Source organism: Phyllostomus hastatus, unplaced genomic scaffold (assembly GCF_019186645.2).
Source record: "Phyllostomus hastatus isolate PE091 unplaced genomic scaffold, TTU_PhHast_1.1 phas_contig_62, whole genome shotgun sequence".
Lineage (NCBI taxonomy): Eukaryota > Metazoa > Chordata > Mammalia > Chiroptera > Phyllostomidae > Phyllostomus > Phyllostomus hastatus.
Genome location: NW_025333921.1, coordinates 1,106,511 through 1,126,032, shown reverse-complemented (window position 1 = coordinate 1,126,032; position 19,522 = coordinate 1,106,511). Strand labels below are relative to the sequence as shown.

The window sequence follows — 19,522 nt, the reverse complement described above, 5'->3', positions numbered from 1 at the left end:
TAAAGAAAAAACAGATTTCTGTATATTGATTCTGTATCTTAAATCTTTACTGAGGTCATTTATTAGTTTTACCAGCTTTTTGGTGGAGTCTTTAGGGATTTTTATATATATCAAGTCATCTGCAAATAATGAGAGTTTTACTTCTTCCTTCCAATTTCAGTAGCTTTCATTTCTTTGTCTTGTCTGATGGCTGTGGCTAGGACTTCCAGTACTATGTTGAATAAAAATGGTGATGGTGGGCATCCTTGTATTGTTCCTAATCTTAGAGGAAAGGCTTTCAGTTTTTCACCATTGAATATGATACCTATGTGGGTTTGTTATGTATGGCCTTTATTATGTTTAGATATGTTCTTTCAGTACCCACTTTGTTAAGAGTTTTTATTTATAAAAAGCTGTTTAATTTTGTGAGATGTTTTTTCTGCATGTATGAGATGATTTTATATTTTTCATCCTTTATTTTGTTGATGCAGTATATTGCATTAATTGATTTACAGATGTTGAACCATCCTTGCATTCCTGAGATAAATTCCATTTGTTTAATAGTATATAATTCTTTTAATGTATTGGTAAATCTGGATTGCCATTATTTTGTTGATATTTTTTGCATCTATGTTCTTCAAGGATATTGGCCTATAATTTTTTTGGTAGTGTTTTTATTTGGTTTTGATATTGCTAGCTTCATAAAATGCTTTGGATGCTTTCTTTCCTTTTCAGTATTTTGAAACAGTCTAAAAGGCAAGGTTTAACTTTTCTTTGAGTTTTTGATAGAATTTACCTGTAAAGCCATTGAGTCCTGCACTTTTATTTGTTGGAAGTTTTTGGATTACTGCTTTAATTCCATTGTCTAGTAATTGGTTTGTCTAGATTTTCCACTTCCTGATTTAGCCTTAGAAGGTTATATACTTGTAGAAATGTATCTGGCTATTTTAGACTGTTGCATATGTGGCATATATTTGTTCATAATACTCTTTAATGATTCTTGGTATTTCTGTGGTGTCAGTTGTAACTTCTCTTTCAGTTGTGATTTTATTTGGGCTTTTTTCTTGATGAGTTTGGCTAAACAGTTGTTTATTATATTTATGTTTCAAAGAACCAGCTCTTAGTTTTATTGATACTTCCTGTTTTTTTAAACGTTTCTATTTTGTTTGTTTCTACTCTGATCTTAACTGTTTTCTTCTGTTTACTTTGAATTTTGTTATTTTTCTAGTTCCTTTAGGTATAGAGTTGTGTATTTGGGATTTTTCTTATTTCTTGAGGTAGGCCTGTACAGCTATGAACTTCCGTCTTAGAACTGTCTTTGCTGCATTCTATAAATTTTGAAAAGTTATGTTTTTATTTTCATTTGTTTTCAAGGTAATTTTGTATTTCTTGTTTGATTTCCTTTTTGATCCATTGGTTGTTTAGTAGCATATTTATGTTTATATAGCACACCTTTGGTTTTGGGGTTTTTTTTTTTCCAGTTTTCTTTCTGTAGTTGATTCTAGTTTCAGTGCCATTGTGGTCTGAAAAGATCCTTAATATGATTTCAATCCTCTTGAATTTATTGAGGCTTTTTTTGCAGCTTAATATGGGATCCATCTTGAAGTGTGTTCCATGTACACATAAAACAAAATGTGTTTCCTGGATGAAATTTTCTATGTATGTTTATTAAGTTGATCTTGTCTGATGTGATATTTAAGACCATTATTATTAGATTTTGGTTCAAATAATCTATTGATGTGAGAGGGGTATTAAAGTTTTCTACAATTATTGTACTATTTATGTCTATTAATAACTACTTTATATATTTAGGTGCTCCCATGTTGGGTGCATAGATATTTACAATTGTTAATCCTTTTTTGGATCGATCCCTTTATAATTATGTAATGTCCTTCTTTGTCCTTTTAAAAAATTTTTGTTTTAAAGCCTATTATGTTTGATGTTCTCCAGTTTTCATTTCTATTTGCATGGAATTTCTTTTTTCATTTCTTCATATTTAGTCTATATGTATCTTTCATTTGAGCCAAGTCTTGAGACAGTTTGTGACATAAGCCAGTGCTCGTTTAGGGGCAGTGTAATGATTGTGAGGTGTGTCTTAGATATTTGTTTAAAACAAAGATACAGCTATAAAGTGTAAATGCCAAACTCATCTGAAATGATAAAGTTATTTTCTATATCCAGTACAATAGGAATAATGCACTCCAGAAACTAACCCCCTGTTTTATAAGGAAACCCAGTATGCTTTAATTTAATTTCCGCCCCCACAGCCACTTTAAGGTAGTGGATTACACCATGTTAAGTCTTAAGGATCTTTTCAGGTTCATGAGGTCAGAACTATTTTTATTAAAATACTAAGATTTATATATATTTTTCACTCTTTTATAAGTGTACAGTAAAGTTTTTCAGAAGGTACTTGTTGTGTGATATTGTATCTAATTGACTACAGAAGCAAGCAGATATGAAAATCCAGGTGACTTGCAAAAATGTAAAAGTAATGCTACTCTTTTTTTGAACAATGTGTTATTTGTGTTAACATTTAGTGTGTTAGGGGTTCTGAAGCCAAAATGTGAACCACTGCTTAAAGGAGACAAAAAATTCCCGTATCTGCTAAATGCTCACTGTATTTGATTAACTCATAAAGAATGTGTCTATCATGATCTGGGTTCAGTAATAATGGAAGCATATTAAAAGAACATCAGAGCCTTGGCTAGGTAGCTCAGTTGGTTTTAGCAACATCCCAATGCACCAGAGTTGCAGGATTCATCCCTAGTCAGGGATCAAGCAGGAATCAACCAGGGAATGTGTAGGTGAGTAGAGCAGCAGATCCATGTTTCTCTCACTGTCTGTCTGTCTGTCTGTCTGTCTCTCTCTCTCTGTCTAAAATCAATAAAAAAAAAAGAATATCAGAGACCAACATGTTTTGTTAGTGTTTATTCACTGAAGAAGAGGGCTTTAACTACTAGTAAATTAGATCCCATTATTAGAAAATTTTACTAGGTTATCTTAAGCTACTACCATTAAATATTTGATTTTTTTCTATTTCCGTAAAACTGGAAATGACCTTTATGTAGATCTATAGAAAGAAAATTTGTTGGACTTACAGATTCAGATAGTTGCACCTGTGGTGACAGGTTCCCTTATTATCAATTAATAATTGATATCTGATTATAAGTGATGCTTCTTCATAGAGAAATATGGTGGCAGTATGTGGGTTTGAATGTTCTGGTTTCTGTGATAATTTTTCTTACTGTAAATTTATAAATTGGCTTTCTGATTTTTTATACATGAGTTTTTTAGCCATGGCTAGTATCAGTCTTTCCTCGAGATTTGTCTTTAGTGTGTTGGCAAATCAAATTTGGGGGCCTATAAGGTCAAAGGTTATATACACTCTGGTCTTTTGTAAATTCATCAAGCCACTTGGGATATAGTATGACAGTTTTTACAGTAACAAATAGCTCTAGAGATTACTGTTATTTTTAAATTTCTCAGTATTTTCAATATGTTTAAAATTAATAATCTTATTTTTTAGAGCAGTTTTAGGTTCACAGCAAAATTGAGCAGAAAATACAGCATTCTGGAAGATGGTAACTTAAAAAAAAGTTGTTCAATATAGAATAGAACAACTCTGATTATTTGAGTTTTTAAAAAATATTTACATAGCCCTGGCTGGTGTAGGTCAGTGGATTGAGCGCGGGCTGTGAACCAAAGTGTCGCAGGTTTGATTCCCAGTCAGACCACATACCTGGGTTGCAGGCCACGGCTCCCAGCAACCACACATTGATGTTTCTCTCTCCCTCTCTCCCTCCCTCCCTTCCCTCTCTAAAAATAAATAAATAAAATCTTTAAAAAAATATTTACATTGACGCTTTCTAAGGAAGGCTGAGCTGTTGACACAATTGTAAAATAAATACTGTAAGGCAGTGATGATCAGTCATGCCATGGGCCATTAAGTGCTGGAATATGAGTGAGAATTTGGGAATGGGTGTGTCAGGTGGAGGGAAGTAACAAGTAATATAGTTTCCTAGGGAATCAATAATAGTTGATAAATAAATAATTACTGAACATTAAATACTCTGTCAATATTCCACAGTAACTTTTCATCAACTTGAAAAGCTGATTTTGGGGGGCTGCTTTTATTCAGATAAAACAATATTATTTGAATCCCATGATTATTATTAAGCACACTTACTGATAATTCTGGAGTAGAACGTGGCAGCTTTTAGGTAAAGGTTTTGTGATTTATTTTAAAGTTGAAATTAATAGGTAGTTGTTAAAAATTATTTGTAAATAAAAAGTATAGTGAAAAATATTACATAAACACAAACCTGCATAAGGAAAGAACTTTGGGTGGTAAGATTAAAAGCATTTTTACTGTTTTATTTTTGCATGTCTGAATTGTATAAAAAATATTTTTGTTGTGAAAATGTAGTATTTTGTAATGAGGACATACTTACTTTTTAAAAAGTTAGGTAAACTGGGAAAGTACCCCAAGGAATGAGTAACTGTGAAATATTTCTTTTAATTTTGTAAGTGTTTTGCGTTATTGTTATAGAACTATATTGAAAAAAGAAAGCTATAACTTTTTATATACTTAGAAAAGCTTCATTGCCTTGTTACATGTAATTTTTATTACTTCTTGGAGTCAAATTTAACTTTTATTTTTCTTTTTTTTAAAAGATTATTTATTCATTTTTAAAGAGAGGAGAAGGGAGGGAGAGAGGGAGGGGAACATCAAATGTGTGATTGCCTCTCTCATGCCCTCTACTGGGGATCTGACCTGCAATGCAGGTGTGTGCCCTGACTGGGAATCAGCCGATGACCCTTTAGTTCAAAGGCTGGCACTCAATCTACTGAGCCACACCAGCCAGGGCTAACTTATTTTTCAATTAAAATCTTATTATTAACATTTATTTTATTTTAATAGCAGTCAAAAATCATTGTAAGTTATCACATGTGATTTATATGAGAAGTTATATTTACATTGAGCTTGTAGGAACACAGTTATTTATGTTTATTGTATTTTTTTCCATTGCCATTTATCCCCCCATACCCTTTTCCACTTCCACTGATCCACATCCCCCCTGAAATCTCCACACTGTCATCCATGTCCATGAGTCCTTCCTTTTTACTGCATCCATCCACCACCCGCAACCAGAGGCTGTCAGCCTGCTCTCTATCTATGAGTCAGTCTGTATTTTGCTTGTTAGTTCAGTTTGTTCATTATATTCAACATACTAGTGAAATCATATGGCATCTGTCTTTCTCTGACTGGCATATTTCACTTAGCATAATGTTCTCTAGGTCCATCCATACTGTTGCAAAGGGCAAAACTTTCTTCTTTTTTACAGCTGAGTAGTATTCCATTGTGTAAATGTCCCATAATTGTCTTATCCACTCACCTACTGATAGACACTTGGGCTGCTTCCAAATCTTGGTGATTGTAAATAATGCTGTAATGAATATAAGGGTGCTTATGTTCTTTAAAATTAGTGTTTCAGTTTCTTTGGATAAATTCCCAGAAGTGGAATCACTGGGCAAAAGGCAGTTCCATTTTAAATTTTTTGAGGTATCTCCAGACTTCTTTCCACAATGGCTACATCAGTCCACATTCACACCAACAGTGCAAAAGAGTTCTCCTTTCTCCACATTCTCACCAGTGCTTGTTATTTGTTGATTTATCGATGACAGCCATTCTGACAGCTGTCATATGGTATCTCATTGTGGTTTTAATTTGCATTCCTCTGATGATTGGTGACATTGGGCATCTTTTCATATGTCCATTGATCAATTGTATGTCCTCTTTGGAGAAGTATCTATTCAGATTCTTTGTCCATGTTTTAATTGGGGGTTTTTTGGTGTTGAGTTTTGTAAGTTCCTTATACACTTTTATTAACCCCTCTTCAGATATATTGGTTAATATGTCCTCCCATTCAGTGGGTTTTCTTTTTATTTTGTAGATAATTTCCTTTGCTGTGCAAAACCTTTTTAGTTTGGCATAGTCCCATTTTTTTATTTTTTTATGTTGTGTGCCTTAGCTGAGGAGATAACATCAGAAAAAAGTATTGCTATGAGCAATGTTTGATATTTTACTGCCAAGATTTTTTTCTAGATTTTGTATTGTTTCAAGTCTAACGTTTAAGTCTTTAGTCCATGTTGAATTAATTGTGTGTGGTATAAGAAGGTGGTCTAGTTTCATTTTTCTGTGCATATCTAATTTTCCCACCACCATTCATTGAATAAACTATAACCTATTGTATGTGGTTGCTTCCTCTGACAAATGCTAATTGATTATAAAGGTGTGGGTTTGTTTCTGGACTCTCTATTCTGTTCTGTTGATCTGTGTGTCTGTTTTTATGCCAGTACCATGCTGTTTTGATTACTCTGGCCTTATAATATAGTTTGATATTATGTAGTGGGATTCCTCCACCTTCATTCTTCTTTCTCAGATCACTGTTGCTGTTCGGGGCCCTTGGTGGCTCCATATAATTTTTTGAAAATTTACTCTAGTTCTGGGAAATACATCATTGGTATTAATAGGAATTCTGCTGACTCTATAGATTACTTTGGGTACTATTGACATTTTAATGTTAATTCTTCTAATCTATGATCATGGCATATGCTTCCACTTATTTGTACTTCAATTTCTTTCTTCAGTGTCCTATAATTTTCAAGTACAAGTCTTTTATGTCCTTGGTTAGGTTTAATCTAAGTATCTTAGTCTTTTTGAATCAATTGTGAACAGAATTGTTTTCTTAATTCTGTTATTTCATTATTGGCATATAAATATGCAGCTGATGTCTGGATATTAATTTTGTATCCTGTTACTTGACTGAATTCCTTTATCAGTTCTAGTAGTTTCTTGGTGGAATTTTTAGGGTTCTCTATGTACCGTGTCATGTCATCTGCAAATAAGGACAGTTTTACTTCTTCTTTCCAATTTGGATGCCTTTTATTTCTTCCTGTCTGATTGCTGTGGCTGGGACTTCCAGTACTATGTTGAATAAGAAAGGTGAAAGCAGATATCCCTGTCTTGTTCCCAATGTTAAGGGGAACAATTGTAATTTTTGCCCTTTGAGTATGATGCTAGCAGTGGATTTGTCATATTTGGTCTTTATTATGTTTAGGTATGTTTCCTCTAGTCCAGTATTGCTGAGAGTTTTCATCATAAATGGCTGCTGGATTTTATTAAATCCGTTTTCTGAATCTATTGATATGATCATGTGGTTTTAAGCCTTCATTTTGTTTTCATAGTGTATCACATTTATTGATTTGCTAATCTTGTACCAACCTTTGCATCCTGGAACAAATCCCAAGTGATCAAGGTGTATGACATTTTTAATGTATTATTGTATTTGGTTTGCTAATTAGTTAATATTTTGTTGAGGATTTTAGCATTTATGTTCATCAGGGTTACTGGCCTATAACTTTCATTTTTGTAGTGTCTTCATCCGGTTTTGGAATTAGGATAATGCTGGCCCTGTAAAATGAGCTTGGAAGTCTTTACTATTGTATTTTTGGGAATAGTTTGATAGGGAGGGGTGTTGGCTTCTCTCAAAATGTTTGGTAAAATTTACCTTTGAAGCTATCGTGTGATGGCCTTTGTTTGTTAGGAGTTTTTCCCTCGCTTTGGTGAGCTTTTTATTTTTTATTTTTATTTTTTAAATTATATTTTATTGATCATACTAGTACAGTTATCCTGATATTTCTCCTTTTGCCCCCTTCCATGCAGTAATCCCCACTCCTTCAGGCAGTTTCCCCAGCATGGTTCATGTCCATGGGTCATGTATATGTGTTCTTTGGCTACTCCATTTCTTATACTGTACTTTACATCCCCATTGCTAGTCTGTAACTACCTATTTGTACTTCTTAATCCCCTCACCTCTTCACCCATTCTCCCACATCCCTTTCCCATCTGGCAACTATCAAAAAGCTCTCCGCGTTCATGATTCTCTCCCTGTTCTTCTTGTTTGCTTAGTTTGTTTTTTTAGATTCAATTGTTGATAGTATTTTTGCCATTTTATTGTTCATAGTTTTGATCTTTTTCTTAAGTAAGTCCCTTTAACATTTCATATAATAGTGGTTTGATGATGATGAACTCCTTTAGTTTTTTCTTTTCTAGGAAGCTCTTTATCAGCCCTTTGATTCTAAATGATATCTTTGATGGGTAAAGCAGTCTTGACTGTAGGTCCCTGCTTTTCATGAATTTATGTTGGGAGTTTTTTGATTATTGCTTCAATTTCACTAGGTTTAATCTGTCTATTCAAATCTCTGATTCATCTGATTTAGTTTTAAAAGACTGTATGTTTCTAGGAATTTATACATTTCTTCCAGGTTTTCCAATTTGTTGGCATATAGTTGTTCATAATATTTTCTCATAATCCTTTGTATTTCTTTGGTTTTAGTTGTTACTTCTCTTGCATTTTGATTTTTTTTTTTTTTTAATTTTGATCCTCTCTCTTCTTGGTGAGTCTGGTTAAAGGTTTGTCAATCTTGCTTATCTTTTCAAAGAATGAACTCTTGAATTCATTGGTCTTTTGTGTTGTTTTCTTAGATTCTATTTCTTTCATTGCTTCTCTGATCTTTATTATTTCCTTTATTCTACTCACTTTGGGCTATGGTGGTTCTTTTTCAAGTTCCTTTAAATGTAAAGTTAGATTGTGTATTTGAGCTTTTTCTTCTATCTTGAGATAGGCTTGTAATGCTCTGAATTTCCCTCTTAGGACTGCTTTCCCAGTGTCCCAATGATTTGGGGTTGTTGTGTGTTCATTTTCATTTGTTTCAAGTACCTTTTGATTTTTTTCTTGATCTCATTGTTGACCCATTCATTGTTTAAGGACATGTTATTTAGATTCCATGTCTTTGCATATTTTTCAATGTTCTTGTGCTTGATTTCTAGTTTTATAGCAGTGTAGTCAGAGAAGATGCTTGATATGATTTGAGTCTTCTTAAATGTATGGAGACTTGTTTTGTGTCCTAACACATGGTCTATCCTAGAAAACATTCCATGTGCACTTGAAATGTGTGTATATTCTGCTGCTTTGGGGTGAAATGCTCTGAAGATATCAATTAAATTCATATGATCTAATGTGTCATTTAGGGCTGCTGTCTGTCTCCTTGTTGATTTTCTGTCTGGAAGATCTACCCATTGAAGTCAATGGTGTGTTAAAATCCCCTACTATGACTGTATTTCTGTTAGTCCCTCCCTTTACGTCCATTAAGATTTGCTTCACATATTTAGGTGCTCCTATGTTGGATGTGTAAATTTTTACTAGGGTTATATCCTTTTTTTGTTGGAGCGTTCCCTTTATGATTATGTAGTGTCCTTCTTTGTCTCTTGTTGTAGCCTTGGTTTTAAAGTCTATTTTTGTTTGATAGAAATATTGCTACCCCAGGTTATATTTCTTTTTTTATTTGCATGAAATAATCACTTTCCATCCCTTTACTTGTGGTCTGTGTCTATCTTTCATTCTGAGGTGGTCTTTTGGAGGCAGTGTTTATATGGGTCTTGTTTTCTTGTCCTTTCAGCTACCCCATCTTTTGATTGCAGCATTTAAGCCATGTACATTTAAAGTGATTATTGATGCAAAATAAAAACGTGCTGTTTTATTTTTCACCTCTTTTCTTCTGTTTTTCTCCTTCCTTTTTCTTCCTTCTTCTTCCTTCTTCTTCCACTTCTTCTTTTTCTTCCCCCTCCTCCTCCTCAGCCCCTCCCTCTTCCTTCTTCTCTTCCTCCTAAAGCAAGCCCTTTACCTTTTGTTGCAATACTGGTTTGGTGTTAGTAAAGTCCTTTTGCTTTCTTTTGTCTAGGAGGCTCGTTATCTCTTCTTCAGTTTTAGATACTAGCTTTCCTGCGTAAAGTACCCTTGGTGTAGGTCCTTTCTTTTCATTACCTTGAATATTTCACACCACCTTCTGGCCTGAAATGGTTCATTGAAAAATTAGGTGGCAGTCTAATGGGAGCTCCTTTGTGGGAAACTACTGTTTTCCTGCAGCTTTTTATATTGTCTCATTGTGTTTAAGTTTCACCATTTTAATGATGATGTTTCTTTTTTTTTTAAGATTTTATTTATTTTTAGAGAGGGAAGGGAGAGAGAGAGAGAAACATCAATGTGCGGTTGCTGGGGGTTATGGCTTGCAACCCAGGAATGTACTCTGGCTGGGAATCGAACCTGGGACACTTTAGTTCCCAGCCCGCGCTCAGTCCACTGAGCTACGCTAGCCAGGGCTGCTGATGTTTCTTGATGTGGGCCTTTTAGTTCCATCTTGTTTGGGGCTTCTTGCACTTTGTGGAATTGTGCTTCTTTTTTCTTCACCTGGTTAGGGAAGTTTTGGGTAATTATTTCTCCAAATAGATTCTTGATCCCTTCCTCACTCTCTATTCCTTTTGATATTCCCATGATGCAGATGTCGTTACACTTCATGTTGTGTTTCTTAAATCTCCTCGTTTTTGAAAACCTTTTTTTCTTTTTGCTGCTCTGCTTGAGTGTTTTTCTTTTACTTTGTTTTCCAAATTGCTGATTTGATCCTCTGCTTCATCTAACCTACCGTTGATTCATTCCACTGTATTATTTATTTCAGATATTGCATTCTTTATTTCTGACTGGTTCTTTTTTTGTTGTTTCTATGTCTTTTTTTTAATGCTGTTAATTATCCTTATAATCATTATTCTAAACTTTGATCTGAAAATTGCTTGCCTCCATTTAGTTCTGGCTAATTCTCTTGTTTTTTCATTTGGGGCCTATTTCTTTTCTTTTTTTTTTTTAATTCACCAATTTTGAGATTTTTTTAAGATTTTATTTATTTATTTTTATAGAGGGAAGGGAGGGAGATAGAGAGAGAGAGAGATAAACATCAATGTGTGGTTGCTGGGGGTCATGGCCTGCAACCCAGGCATGTACCCTGACTGGGAATCGAACTTGCGACACTTTGGTTCGCAGCCCGTGCTCAATCCACTGAGCTATGCCAGCCAGGGCTTGGGGCCTGTTTCTTTGTCCTCCCATTTTGGTCGCCTCTTTGTGTTTGTTTCTATGTATTAGGTAGATCTGCTATAATTCTGGTGTAGATCTATATCAAACACTGCCTGTGATTGGCCCTGGGCAACCTGTTTGGAACTATCTGTGACCTACAACATGTGGCTCCCTCTCCTGGGGCTGGGGGTGTGCAGAAAGAACCATGCAGCACACCACAGCCAGCTTATACTAGCATGGGGTTTGGGGGAGGGTCAGCTAATGTCTCTAAGCTCACAGAGACCCACCTTTGCCTTCAGGGTGTCTGTTAGGATTAGTCACTGAAACAGTCTCCAGCTGTACTCCTCAGCATCCTGGCTGAAGCTCCAGAGAGGGGCAAGAGAGATTCCTATCCCCACTCCCAGGCTGATGCCAAATGGGGCGGGGGTGGCGGGGTGGTGCTCTGCCTGAGAAAGTTGGTTTCTGCAGTATGGGGAATGACTCAGCACAGGGATCCTGGTGGCTGACCCTTCTCAGACTTTCCTCACATGGCTTTTGTCCATTCTCTCTCTCCGACAGATCCCAGGGTTAGTGGCTGCAAATGAATTTTTGTGTATTGGCCCTTTAGAGGCTTCTGCATCTCTAGCTGTCTCTCCCTGGTGGGCAGAAACCCCACTGCTTTTCACAGCTGAATGTTATTTGGTTCCTTTCCCTGTCTGGTGCTCTAGGCTTGGGAGCCCAGCTTGGGGTTTAGATCACAACCCCTCTCCCACCTACCCCCACTTCTCAGGGTGAACCCTCTGGTGCCGAAATATCCCTTCGCAGTTTCAGCTGCCATCCGTGAAAGCCCCAGCCAGCCCTTTTGCGCATTTGCACTTCCTAGAAGTCTCAATGTGGTGATGTGTGTTCAGTTGGTCATTCAGGATGATTTTTCTATAATTTTAGTTGTAATTCCAATTTGGTCCTAAAGGAGGTTAGTGTAGCTTCCACTCACTCTGCCGCCATATTGGTTCCCCCCCAAAGTTATTTTATAAAACAAGGAATATTTTCATTTTGAGACCAATAATATAAATGAAAGAAATCTTTGCACTTGAAATCAGTCTCTACCAAAGCATTTCTGTCTTAGTGTATTTATAAATTATTTGGAGACAAAAGGCTTTTTTTGACAATGAATTGGTTGACTTTAATTCTTTAAAATGTATTTACATCATGTTAATAACAAAGTAGAAATGTGTGTATTAGTAGTTTTTGGCAAAGTAAAAGGTGGCTAAAAAGTATCACTATTTCTGTACTATCTTTTTTTCACTAGGCATTTTTACTACCAATTTGTGAAGCAGCAGCTATGAGAAAAGTGGTAAAAGTATATCAAGAATGGATTCAGCAAGAGGAAAAACCTTTGTTCATGCAAGAACCTGAAGAAATTGTGATTTCTTCTTCAGACTTACCTTGCATTGACAGTGTCACAGACCATGATATTTCAATAGAAGAAGGAGAAAAGAGAGAAGAGGTAAAATGATAAGGCTTACGTATTTTATTATATGTTTAAAAGATTAGATTTTCACAAAGGTGTAACTTTAACACATATATGCTTATTAGTAAATGGGAAGGTAAAGATGCCATTAGTATATTTTATAATTTTGATGATATAACAGTCACGTCAGTACCGTGTCCCAAAGCTCTTCGATGTCACAACTTTAAACAAAATTAATATTGAGGTTATATAATGATACTTTATGTTATTTTCTAGATCAAAATTAGATGCTATTATAAAAGGTGTAATGTTTATAACTGTGGTTGTAGATCAAAATGGGTGTTGTAGTACATACTGTATTTTTCGGACTATATGATGCACCCCCTCTCCCCCAAATTTGGGAGAAATAATGGTTGTTAATGCTGCTGTTGCATTCCGTTTACATTTACATTGGTGAAATATTATTTATGTTATTAAATATTTTACCGCATTTTTTGCTTCAAAATTTTTTTTCCTATTTTCTTCTAAAACCTAGGTGTGTCTTATGATCCAAAAATACAGTATTTGTTAGAGTGATTACCAAACTATGGTTTCTTCTTGCCTGGCTTGTTCTAGGATTGGGTACCCAGCACATACCAGAATATTCAGAATTATTTCTTGAAAATTTTTGCATTGATGCCAATTTCAAAATTAAAAACACTGATGTATTAAGTCATTTGATCTGTCATAAGAATAACTGGAGTTAACTCACAGTAGGGAAAAGAGAGTAGAAGTAGAAAAAGAGTAAAACAAATTCCTTTTATTTCTTTAGCCTACATAATTCTTGTCCTTTGATTGTTTAACTATTGTCATAGGTCAAGTCCTCACCAAAAATGAGAGTCTGGTATTAACATGTAACTTCTTAAATCCAGATAGGAGCAATTTGGTAATGTTTATTCACCTTGGTGGTTCATTTAATATTATTGATGGAATTTATCATGATATTAATCTAGAATGAGCAGGCCACATCTACAGAGATTCAGTGAATCAATACTTACATATATCTATATGTCTGGATACAGCAAACTTTGTGTATGAGACATGGATAATAAATATATACATATATTTATATGTAAAGCTTCCTCCCCTGTGTCTAAGAAGGGGGAAATGTAACTAAGAAATATAATTGAAGTAAATAAAATTAACAGTATAAATTATAAAATAATATCTGCAATTCTGTTGGTTATATACCAACAAAAATATCTAATTTTGGCATCAAGCAAGGAGCTAAACCTATCAGTCTAAATAATTTGTTTTCCTCCAATTTTGAATCATGAATTTATAGCTTAGGACCGAGGCTCCTATGTTTCATTTACTATCCTTAAATAAAAATAACAGATATTATAAGCCTTCTACATACATAATTGAAAAACAAGCAGTGGGAAGAGGGAGACAGGCAAGCAGAAAAGAATGAAGCAGGGTGACGTGGGTATATTGCATAGTTGTGTTTGTTCTGCTGCTTACTCACATACTGCAGCCAGTGTTGCCATTATAGGTGTGATTTTTTAAAATGCCAGAAACTCTTGCTAATGGCATGAGCCAAAAAAAAAAGTTAGAAGCATTCATTGATATTTCTGATAATACAGTATATTTAAAAAATCATTTAAAATTAGGCATTAATTTTAAAATGGAGTTAACTTATAGATTCAGATAATTTTGTAATTTTTTTTAAATAATGCATGTGAGACGTTTGTAAGACATGCTGGATACAGGAGAATTTGTGTTATGTGCATCTCTCATGCACCTTGCATATTTAGCATTCCATTAAAAATGTCAGTGGTATTATCAATTCTTATGGCAATAAAACATTCACAAATGTCAGAGTGTTCTGTGAAACATGATAATGCCCATATTTAGAGCTGTGTTGGAGATACAAGCATGAAAAGACATAATTTCTACCTTCACATAACTTGATGGTTTAGCAAGAACACAAATATGCAAAATAAGTAATATAAAACAATATTATTGCTGTGACTAGAGTGTGAAAGAGGGAAATATCTGACTGCTTAGGGATGCCTTCATGGAGGAGGCAGTATAATGTGAAGAGTAGGTAACAAATGGGAAAGGAACTACACAGTGTGAGTAGAATCTACAAGATGTGAGAGATGTTGAAAATATTTTCATCTGGCTATAGTCAAGAACAGGTGGGAGGGAATGATAGGGTATGTGAACTAGGCAAGAACTAGACTCTGTTCAGTGATTTGTATGTCACTGTAATGGACTTTGATTACATTCTAGAATGTAAAACCTTTGAAGGACTATGAGTAGAAGAATGGCATGGACAGTTACATATTTCAGGAGAAGCATACTAAGTCTAGAGTAGAAGATAGATTGGAGGCCAGTCTGGAGGCAGGGAGACTGGTTAGGAAGTTTTAGCAAAGTTCAGAAGGGAAATGACAAGTACCTGATATATGTGTAGATAGGACACGGCAGCTGGAATGGGAATATAAGGTAGAAGATTGATACACGAGCTTCTTTAGTGGTAAAATCAGTATGCCCTCATGATTAAATTAGCTGAGAGCAAGGAGGAGGTATCCCAAATTTCTTTCTTTGGCAACTAGGGCACACTTGAATAGGAATTTAAAAAGTGTTTGTGGTAGCCAGCTTGGCTAGAGAGGTTGGTAGGAAGTGAGCGGGGAAGGGAAGCATGGATAATAAACAGACTTTTAAACATCTTGAGTTTGAGGTGCCTGTGGATCACTCTGGGAGAATTACTCAGAAGATTACCTGACTCGAGGAATATGGAGCTTAAGACAGAGGTATATATACTGGACCATGGTATATGGTTTTGGCCACTTGGAGCTCACTGAGTTCAGTGCTCTTTCTCATAATGGCAGAGTATGTACTTTGTATTAGACTAAACCTCCTGTATAAGCTCTAGACAAACTTTTTAAAGAAGAACTATTTGAAGATACTGGTGAGTGACCAAAAGCTGAAAGAAACTAGAGAGTAACTTTTAAAAAGGAAACAACATTGTTGAGGGAAATTTTTGTTTGTGCGTCTTTTCACCTGAGGGAAATCCCTAGTCTGCAAGACTTTCGACAGCTAAAACTCAAGCAGAAAGCTGCTGTTCTAGTGGTTTCAAGTACATCAGTATTCTATCTTAGGATAACAGGATTTTTACTAGTCTTAAGTAGGATAAATAGAAGCTATTTGCTATTTTATTTATGTTATGTAGATTCTGGTACTTACAAGACATGTGTTTTGAGACGATGCTTAGTGGTGGGACCCATTAATTTCCAGTTTACTTCAACTTACTGACTTGTCATAGCATTCTTAATTAATCATATTAAAAACTTGGTATTTTGCTTCAGGAAAATGGGACCAATATTGCTGATCATGTTCTAAATTCCACTTGGGCAAAAAATGGCACATACCAAGATGTTCTTCATAATGCCTCTGAAGAAGCCACAGAACAAAATATACGAGCTGGTACCCAGGCAGTTTTGCAGGTGGATTCCTATTTGATTATTTTTTAAAAATAAAATTATCATTAAATATTTCAAATATAATTCAGTATCTCAGTGTAGAGTATAATTTTTAAAATGTCATAAACTTGCCACCCACGTTTATCAGTTATAGTTGTCATTAATTTTGTGTTTTCTTTAACTTTTACTTTATATCAATAAATATGACATTACTTTTTTAGACATTTTAAAAATTTATATAAATTATGTCATGGTGTACTATCTTCTGCAACTTTCCTTTTGTATTAACCATTGTTTTTGAGATTCATTTTAACTAATTTGTGGTATTGCAATATATGATTATTTCACATTTTATTTTTCTGTTGATGGTTTTTTAACTTGTTTCCAGTATCTTATTATTCCAGACAAATGCTACATTGAACATTCTTATGTATGTAATGTCTTGCACGTGGGAGATTTTCTGTAGGATATAAACCTAGAAGTAGAATTAGTGGGTTGGAGGATTTGTACATCATTAGCTTTACTGTTACTGCCAAATTGTTCTCCCACGTGGTTATAATCATTGACATTTCCTTCAGTAGTATTTGTGAGTTCTTGTTCCCTTATCATCTTCACTATAACTTGTATAGTCAGATAAGTTAAACTGACAAGTTTAAGTTTTGTTGCTCCTATTTATGTGAATGATTACCTTATTTTTTTTTAAGTTTGTGTTTCCCTGTTTTAACTTACCTTTTCTTCATCAACCTGAAATTGAGCGTCTTTTCTTATCTATGAATTGCCTATGCATATGCTGTTTTAAAATTCTGTTAGGTGGTTTTTTTCTTATTCATTGTAGGAGTTCATTATGATCTTTCTTTTTTTAATCAGACTATTCTTGTCAAGACCACATGTGACTTCCACATTGTTAAATCAAATGGATATTTTACAATCCTAATTTTACTAGGCTAGTCAGGAGCATTTTACACGGTAAACCATTTCCCTCCCTATTAAAAGCCTTTTTCATTTGGCCTTCAAAAAACATACCTTTCTATTTTCCTCTTAACTCACTGGCTACTTCTAAGAATTTTTTTACTGTTTTTTCTCATATCTCCCAGACATTTTCCTGTTGAAGTGTCCAGGACTCAGTTTTTTAATCAGTTTATTTATTCTTGTCCAGTCCTGTAGCTTTAAATGTTATTTATAGGCTGCAATTTACGTATTTTATCTTTAGTCTGATATCTCTCATCTGAACTCTTAAGAGTCCTGAACTCAAATATTCAAATGCCAAGTAGGCATCATCACTTGAATATCTAATAGACATCACAAACTGGACATGTCTTAGAACTTGGCTTCTCATGTTAACAAATGTGCTTTTCTTCCTTTCATTTAATGACAGCTCTGTTTTCTAGTTGCTTGGGCCATCTTGTTTTCTATCGTTCATTTATATCTAACGTCTAATTTGACAACAAATCCTGTCAATCTGCAGAATGTGTGCAGAATTTGACTACCTTCCAGTACTCACACTACGCCTTGTGTCCAAGCCTTCGTATTCTTTTATCTGGATTATTATAGTAAACTCCTAATTACTATTTTTGCTTCTACTCTTGCCAACCTATCACCCTGGTAATATTCTCAAAATAGTAGCCAAAGTGATCCTGTAAAATAAAGGTCAGATCATGTCATTTTATTGCCTAAAACCTTCTGGTAAGTTTATCATTAAGCATAAAAATAGAAGTCTTACTAATGGTCTGTAAGGCTTTATTTACATCATTGCTTTTCAGGGTGTAATCCATAGACTGACTAGTTCTGGCCCACAACATAATTATGAAATTGACAGTAAGTTTAGAAACTAAGTTAACTGAATACCTGTTGATTGTGATGAAAGTTGGGGCTTGTGTGTCTTGCATTTACTTTTGCCAATTAGTTCACTTTTAATCATGCTTTACGATAGTGTTATTCTGCAAAAGAACGGGTAAAGAATTTTGTTCTTTTACCACTGGTAGTGTGAGAATCTCTGCTCTACCGGCTCTGTCTCTGTTTCTTAAAATATTTCCAGCTGCTTTTTTTCCTTCTTCACCTCATTTTATTGCTATTCCTTGCTGTTTCTCATATATGCTAGGCAGGCTGTCACCTCAGTTACTTTATTTTTTCAAATTATATTTTATTATGCTATTAGAGTTGTCTCAATTTTTCTCCGTTTGCTCCCCTCCACTAAGCATTCCCACTCCCTCAGGCAATACCCACAGAATGGTCATGTCCATGGGTCATGTGTATAAGCGACCATGGACTAGTCTTTGGCTACTCCATTTCCTGTACTGTACTTTACATCCCAGTGGCAATTCTCTAACTACCTATTTGAACTTTTTTTTTTTAAGATTTTATTTATTTATTTTTAGAGAGGGAAGGGGGAGGGGGGGAGAGTGAGAAAGGGAGAGAGAGAGGGGCGCGGGGGGGAGAGAGACATACATCAATGTGTGGTTGCTGGGGGTCATGGCCTGCAACCCAGGCATGTACCCTGACTGGGAATTGAACCTGCGACATTTTGGTTCTCAGCCTACTTATTTGAACTTCTTAATCCCCTCATCTTTTCACCTATTCCCTCCACCCCTCACCCATCTGGCATTACTCTCTATCCATGATTCTGTCTCTGTTCCTCTTGTTTGTTTAGTTTGTTTTTTAGATCAGTCATTGATAGGTAATATATTTACTGCCATTTGATTGTTCATAGTTTTGGTCTTCTTTTTTCTTAAATAAGTCCCTTTAACATTTCGTGTAATAAGGGCTTGGTGATCAAGAACTCCTTTAGCTTTTTTCTTGACTTGGAAGCTCTCTATCTGCCATTCAATTATAAATCATATCTTGGCTGTAGGTCCCTGTTTTTCATGACTTTATATATTTCTTGCCAATCCCTTTTAGCTTGCAAAGTTTCCTTTGACAAGTCAGCTGAAAGTCTTATGGGAATTCCCTTGTAGGTGAATAACTGCTTTTCTCTTGCTGCTTTTAAGATTCTCTCTTTATCTTTAACCTTTGGCATTTTAATTATGATGTATCTTGGAGTGGGCCTCTTTATAACCATCTTGTTTGGGGCTCTCTGTGCTTCCTGAACTTGCATATCTGTTTTCTTCACCAAGTTAGAGAAGTTTTCTTTCATTAATTTTTCAAGTAGATAGCCAGTTTCTTGCTTTTCTCTTCTCCTTGTGGCACCACTATGATGCAAATGTTGGACCTCTTGACGTTGTCCCAGAGGCTGTTTATACTATCCTCATTTTATGTGGATTCTTTTTTTCTTCTTGTTCTGAGTGATTGTTCTTTGTTTCCTTCTGTTCCCAATGATTGATTTGATTCTTGGCTGTCTACTGTTGTTTCTCTGTAAATTGTTCTTTATTTTAGTTAGTGTATCCTTCATTTCTGGCTGGATCTTTTTTTTTTTTTTAAGATTTTAGTTTTTTATTTTTAGAGAGAGGGAAAAGGAAGGAGAAAGAGAGGGAGAGAAACATCATTATGTGCTCTCTTCTCGTACTCCCCCTGCAGGAGACCCAGCCTGAAACCCAGGCATGTGCCCTGACTGGGTATCAAACCAGTGGCACTTTAGTTCACAGTCCAGTGCTCACCCACTGAGCCACAGCAGCCAGGGCTGGCTGGATTTTTTTATGCTGTTAAGATTCTCACTAAGTTCTTGA

At 35.1% G+C, this 19,522-nt stretch overlaps 1 protein-coding gene across 10 annotated transcripts in view; it reads left to right on the top strand.

Annotated features, from left to right (window-relative positions):
- RALGAPA1 (Ral GTPase activating protein catalytic subunit alpha 1) overlaps positions 1-19,522 on the top strand; it is a 262,117-nt gene that overhangs the window by 67,752 nt on the left and 174,843 nt on the right. For all 10 annotated transcript variants that reach the window (XM_045848431.1, XM_045848430.1, XM_045848425.1 and 7 more), the window contains exons 11-12: positions 12,235-12,432; positions 15,750-15,887. In XM_045848431.1, coding sequence (XP_045704387.1) covers positions 12,235-12,432; positions 15,750-15,887 — 336 coding nt within the window. The remainder of the gene's footprint in view (positions 1-12,234; positions 12,433-15,749; positions 15,888-19,522) is intronic.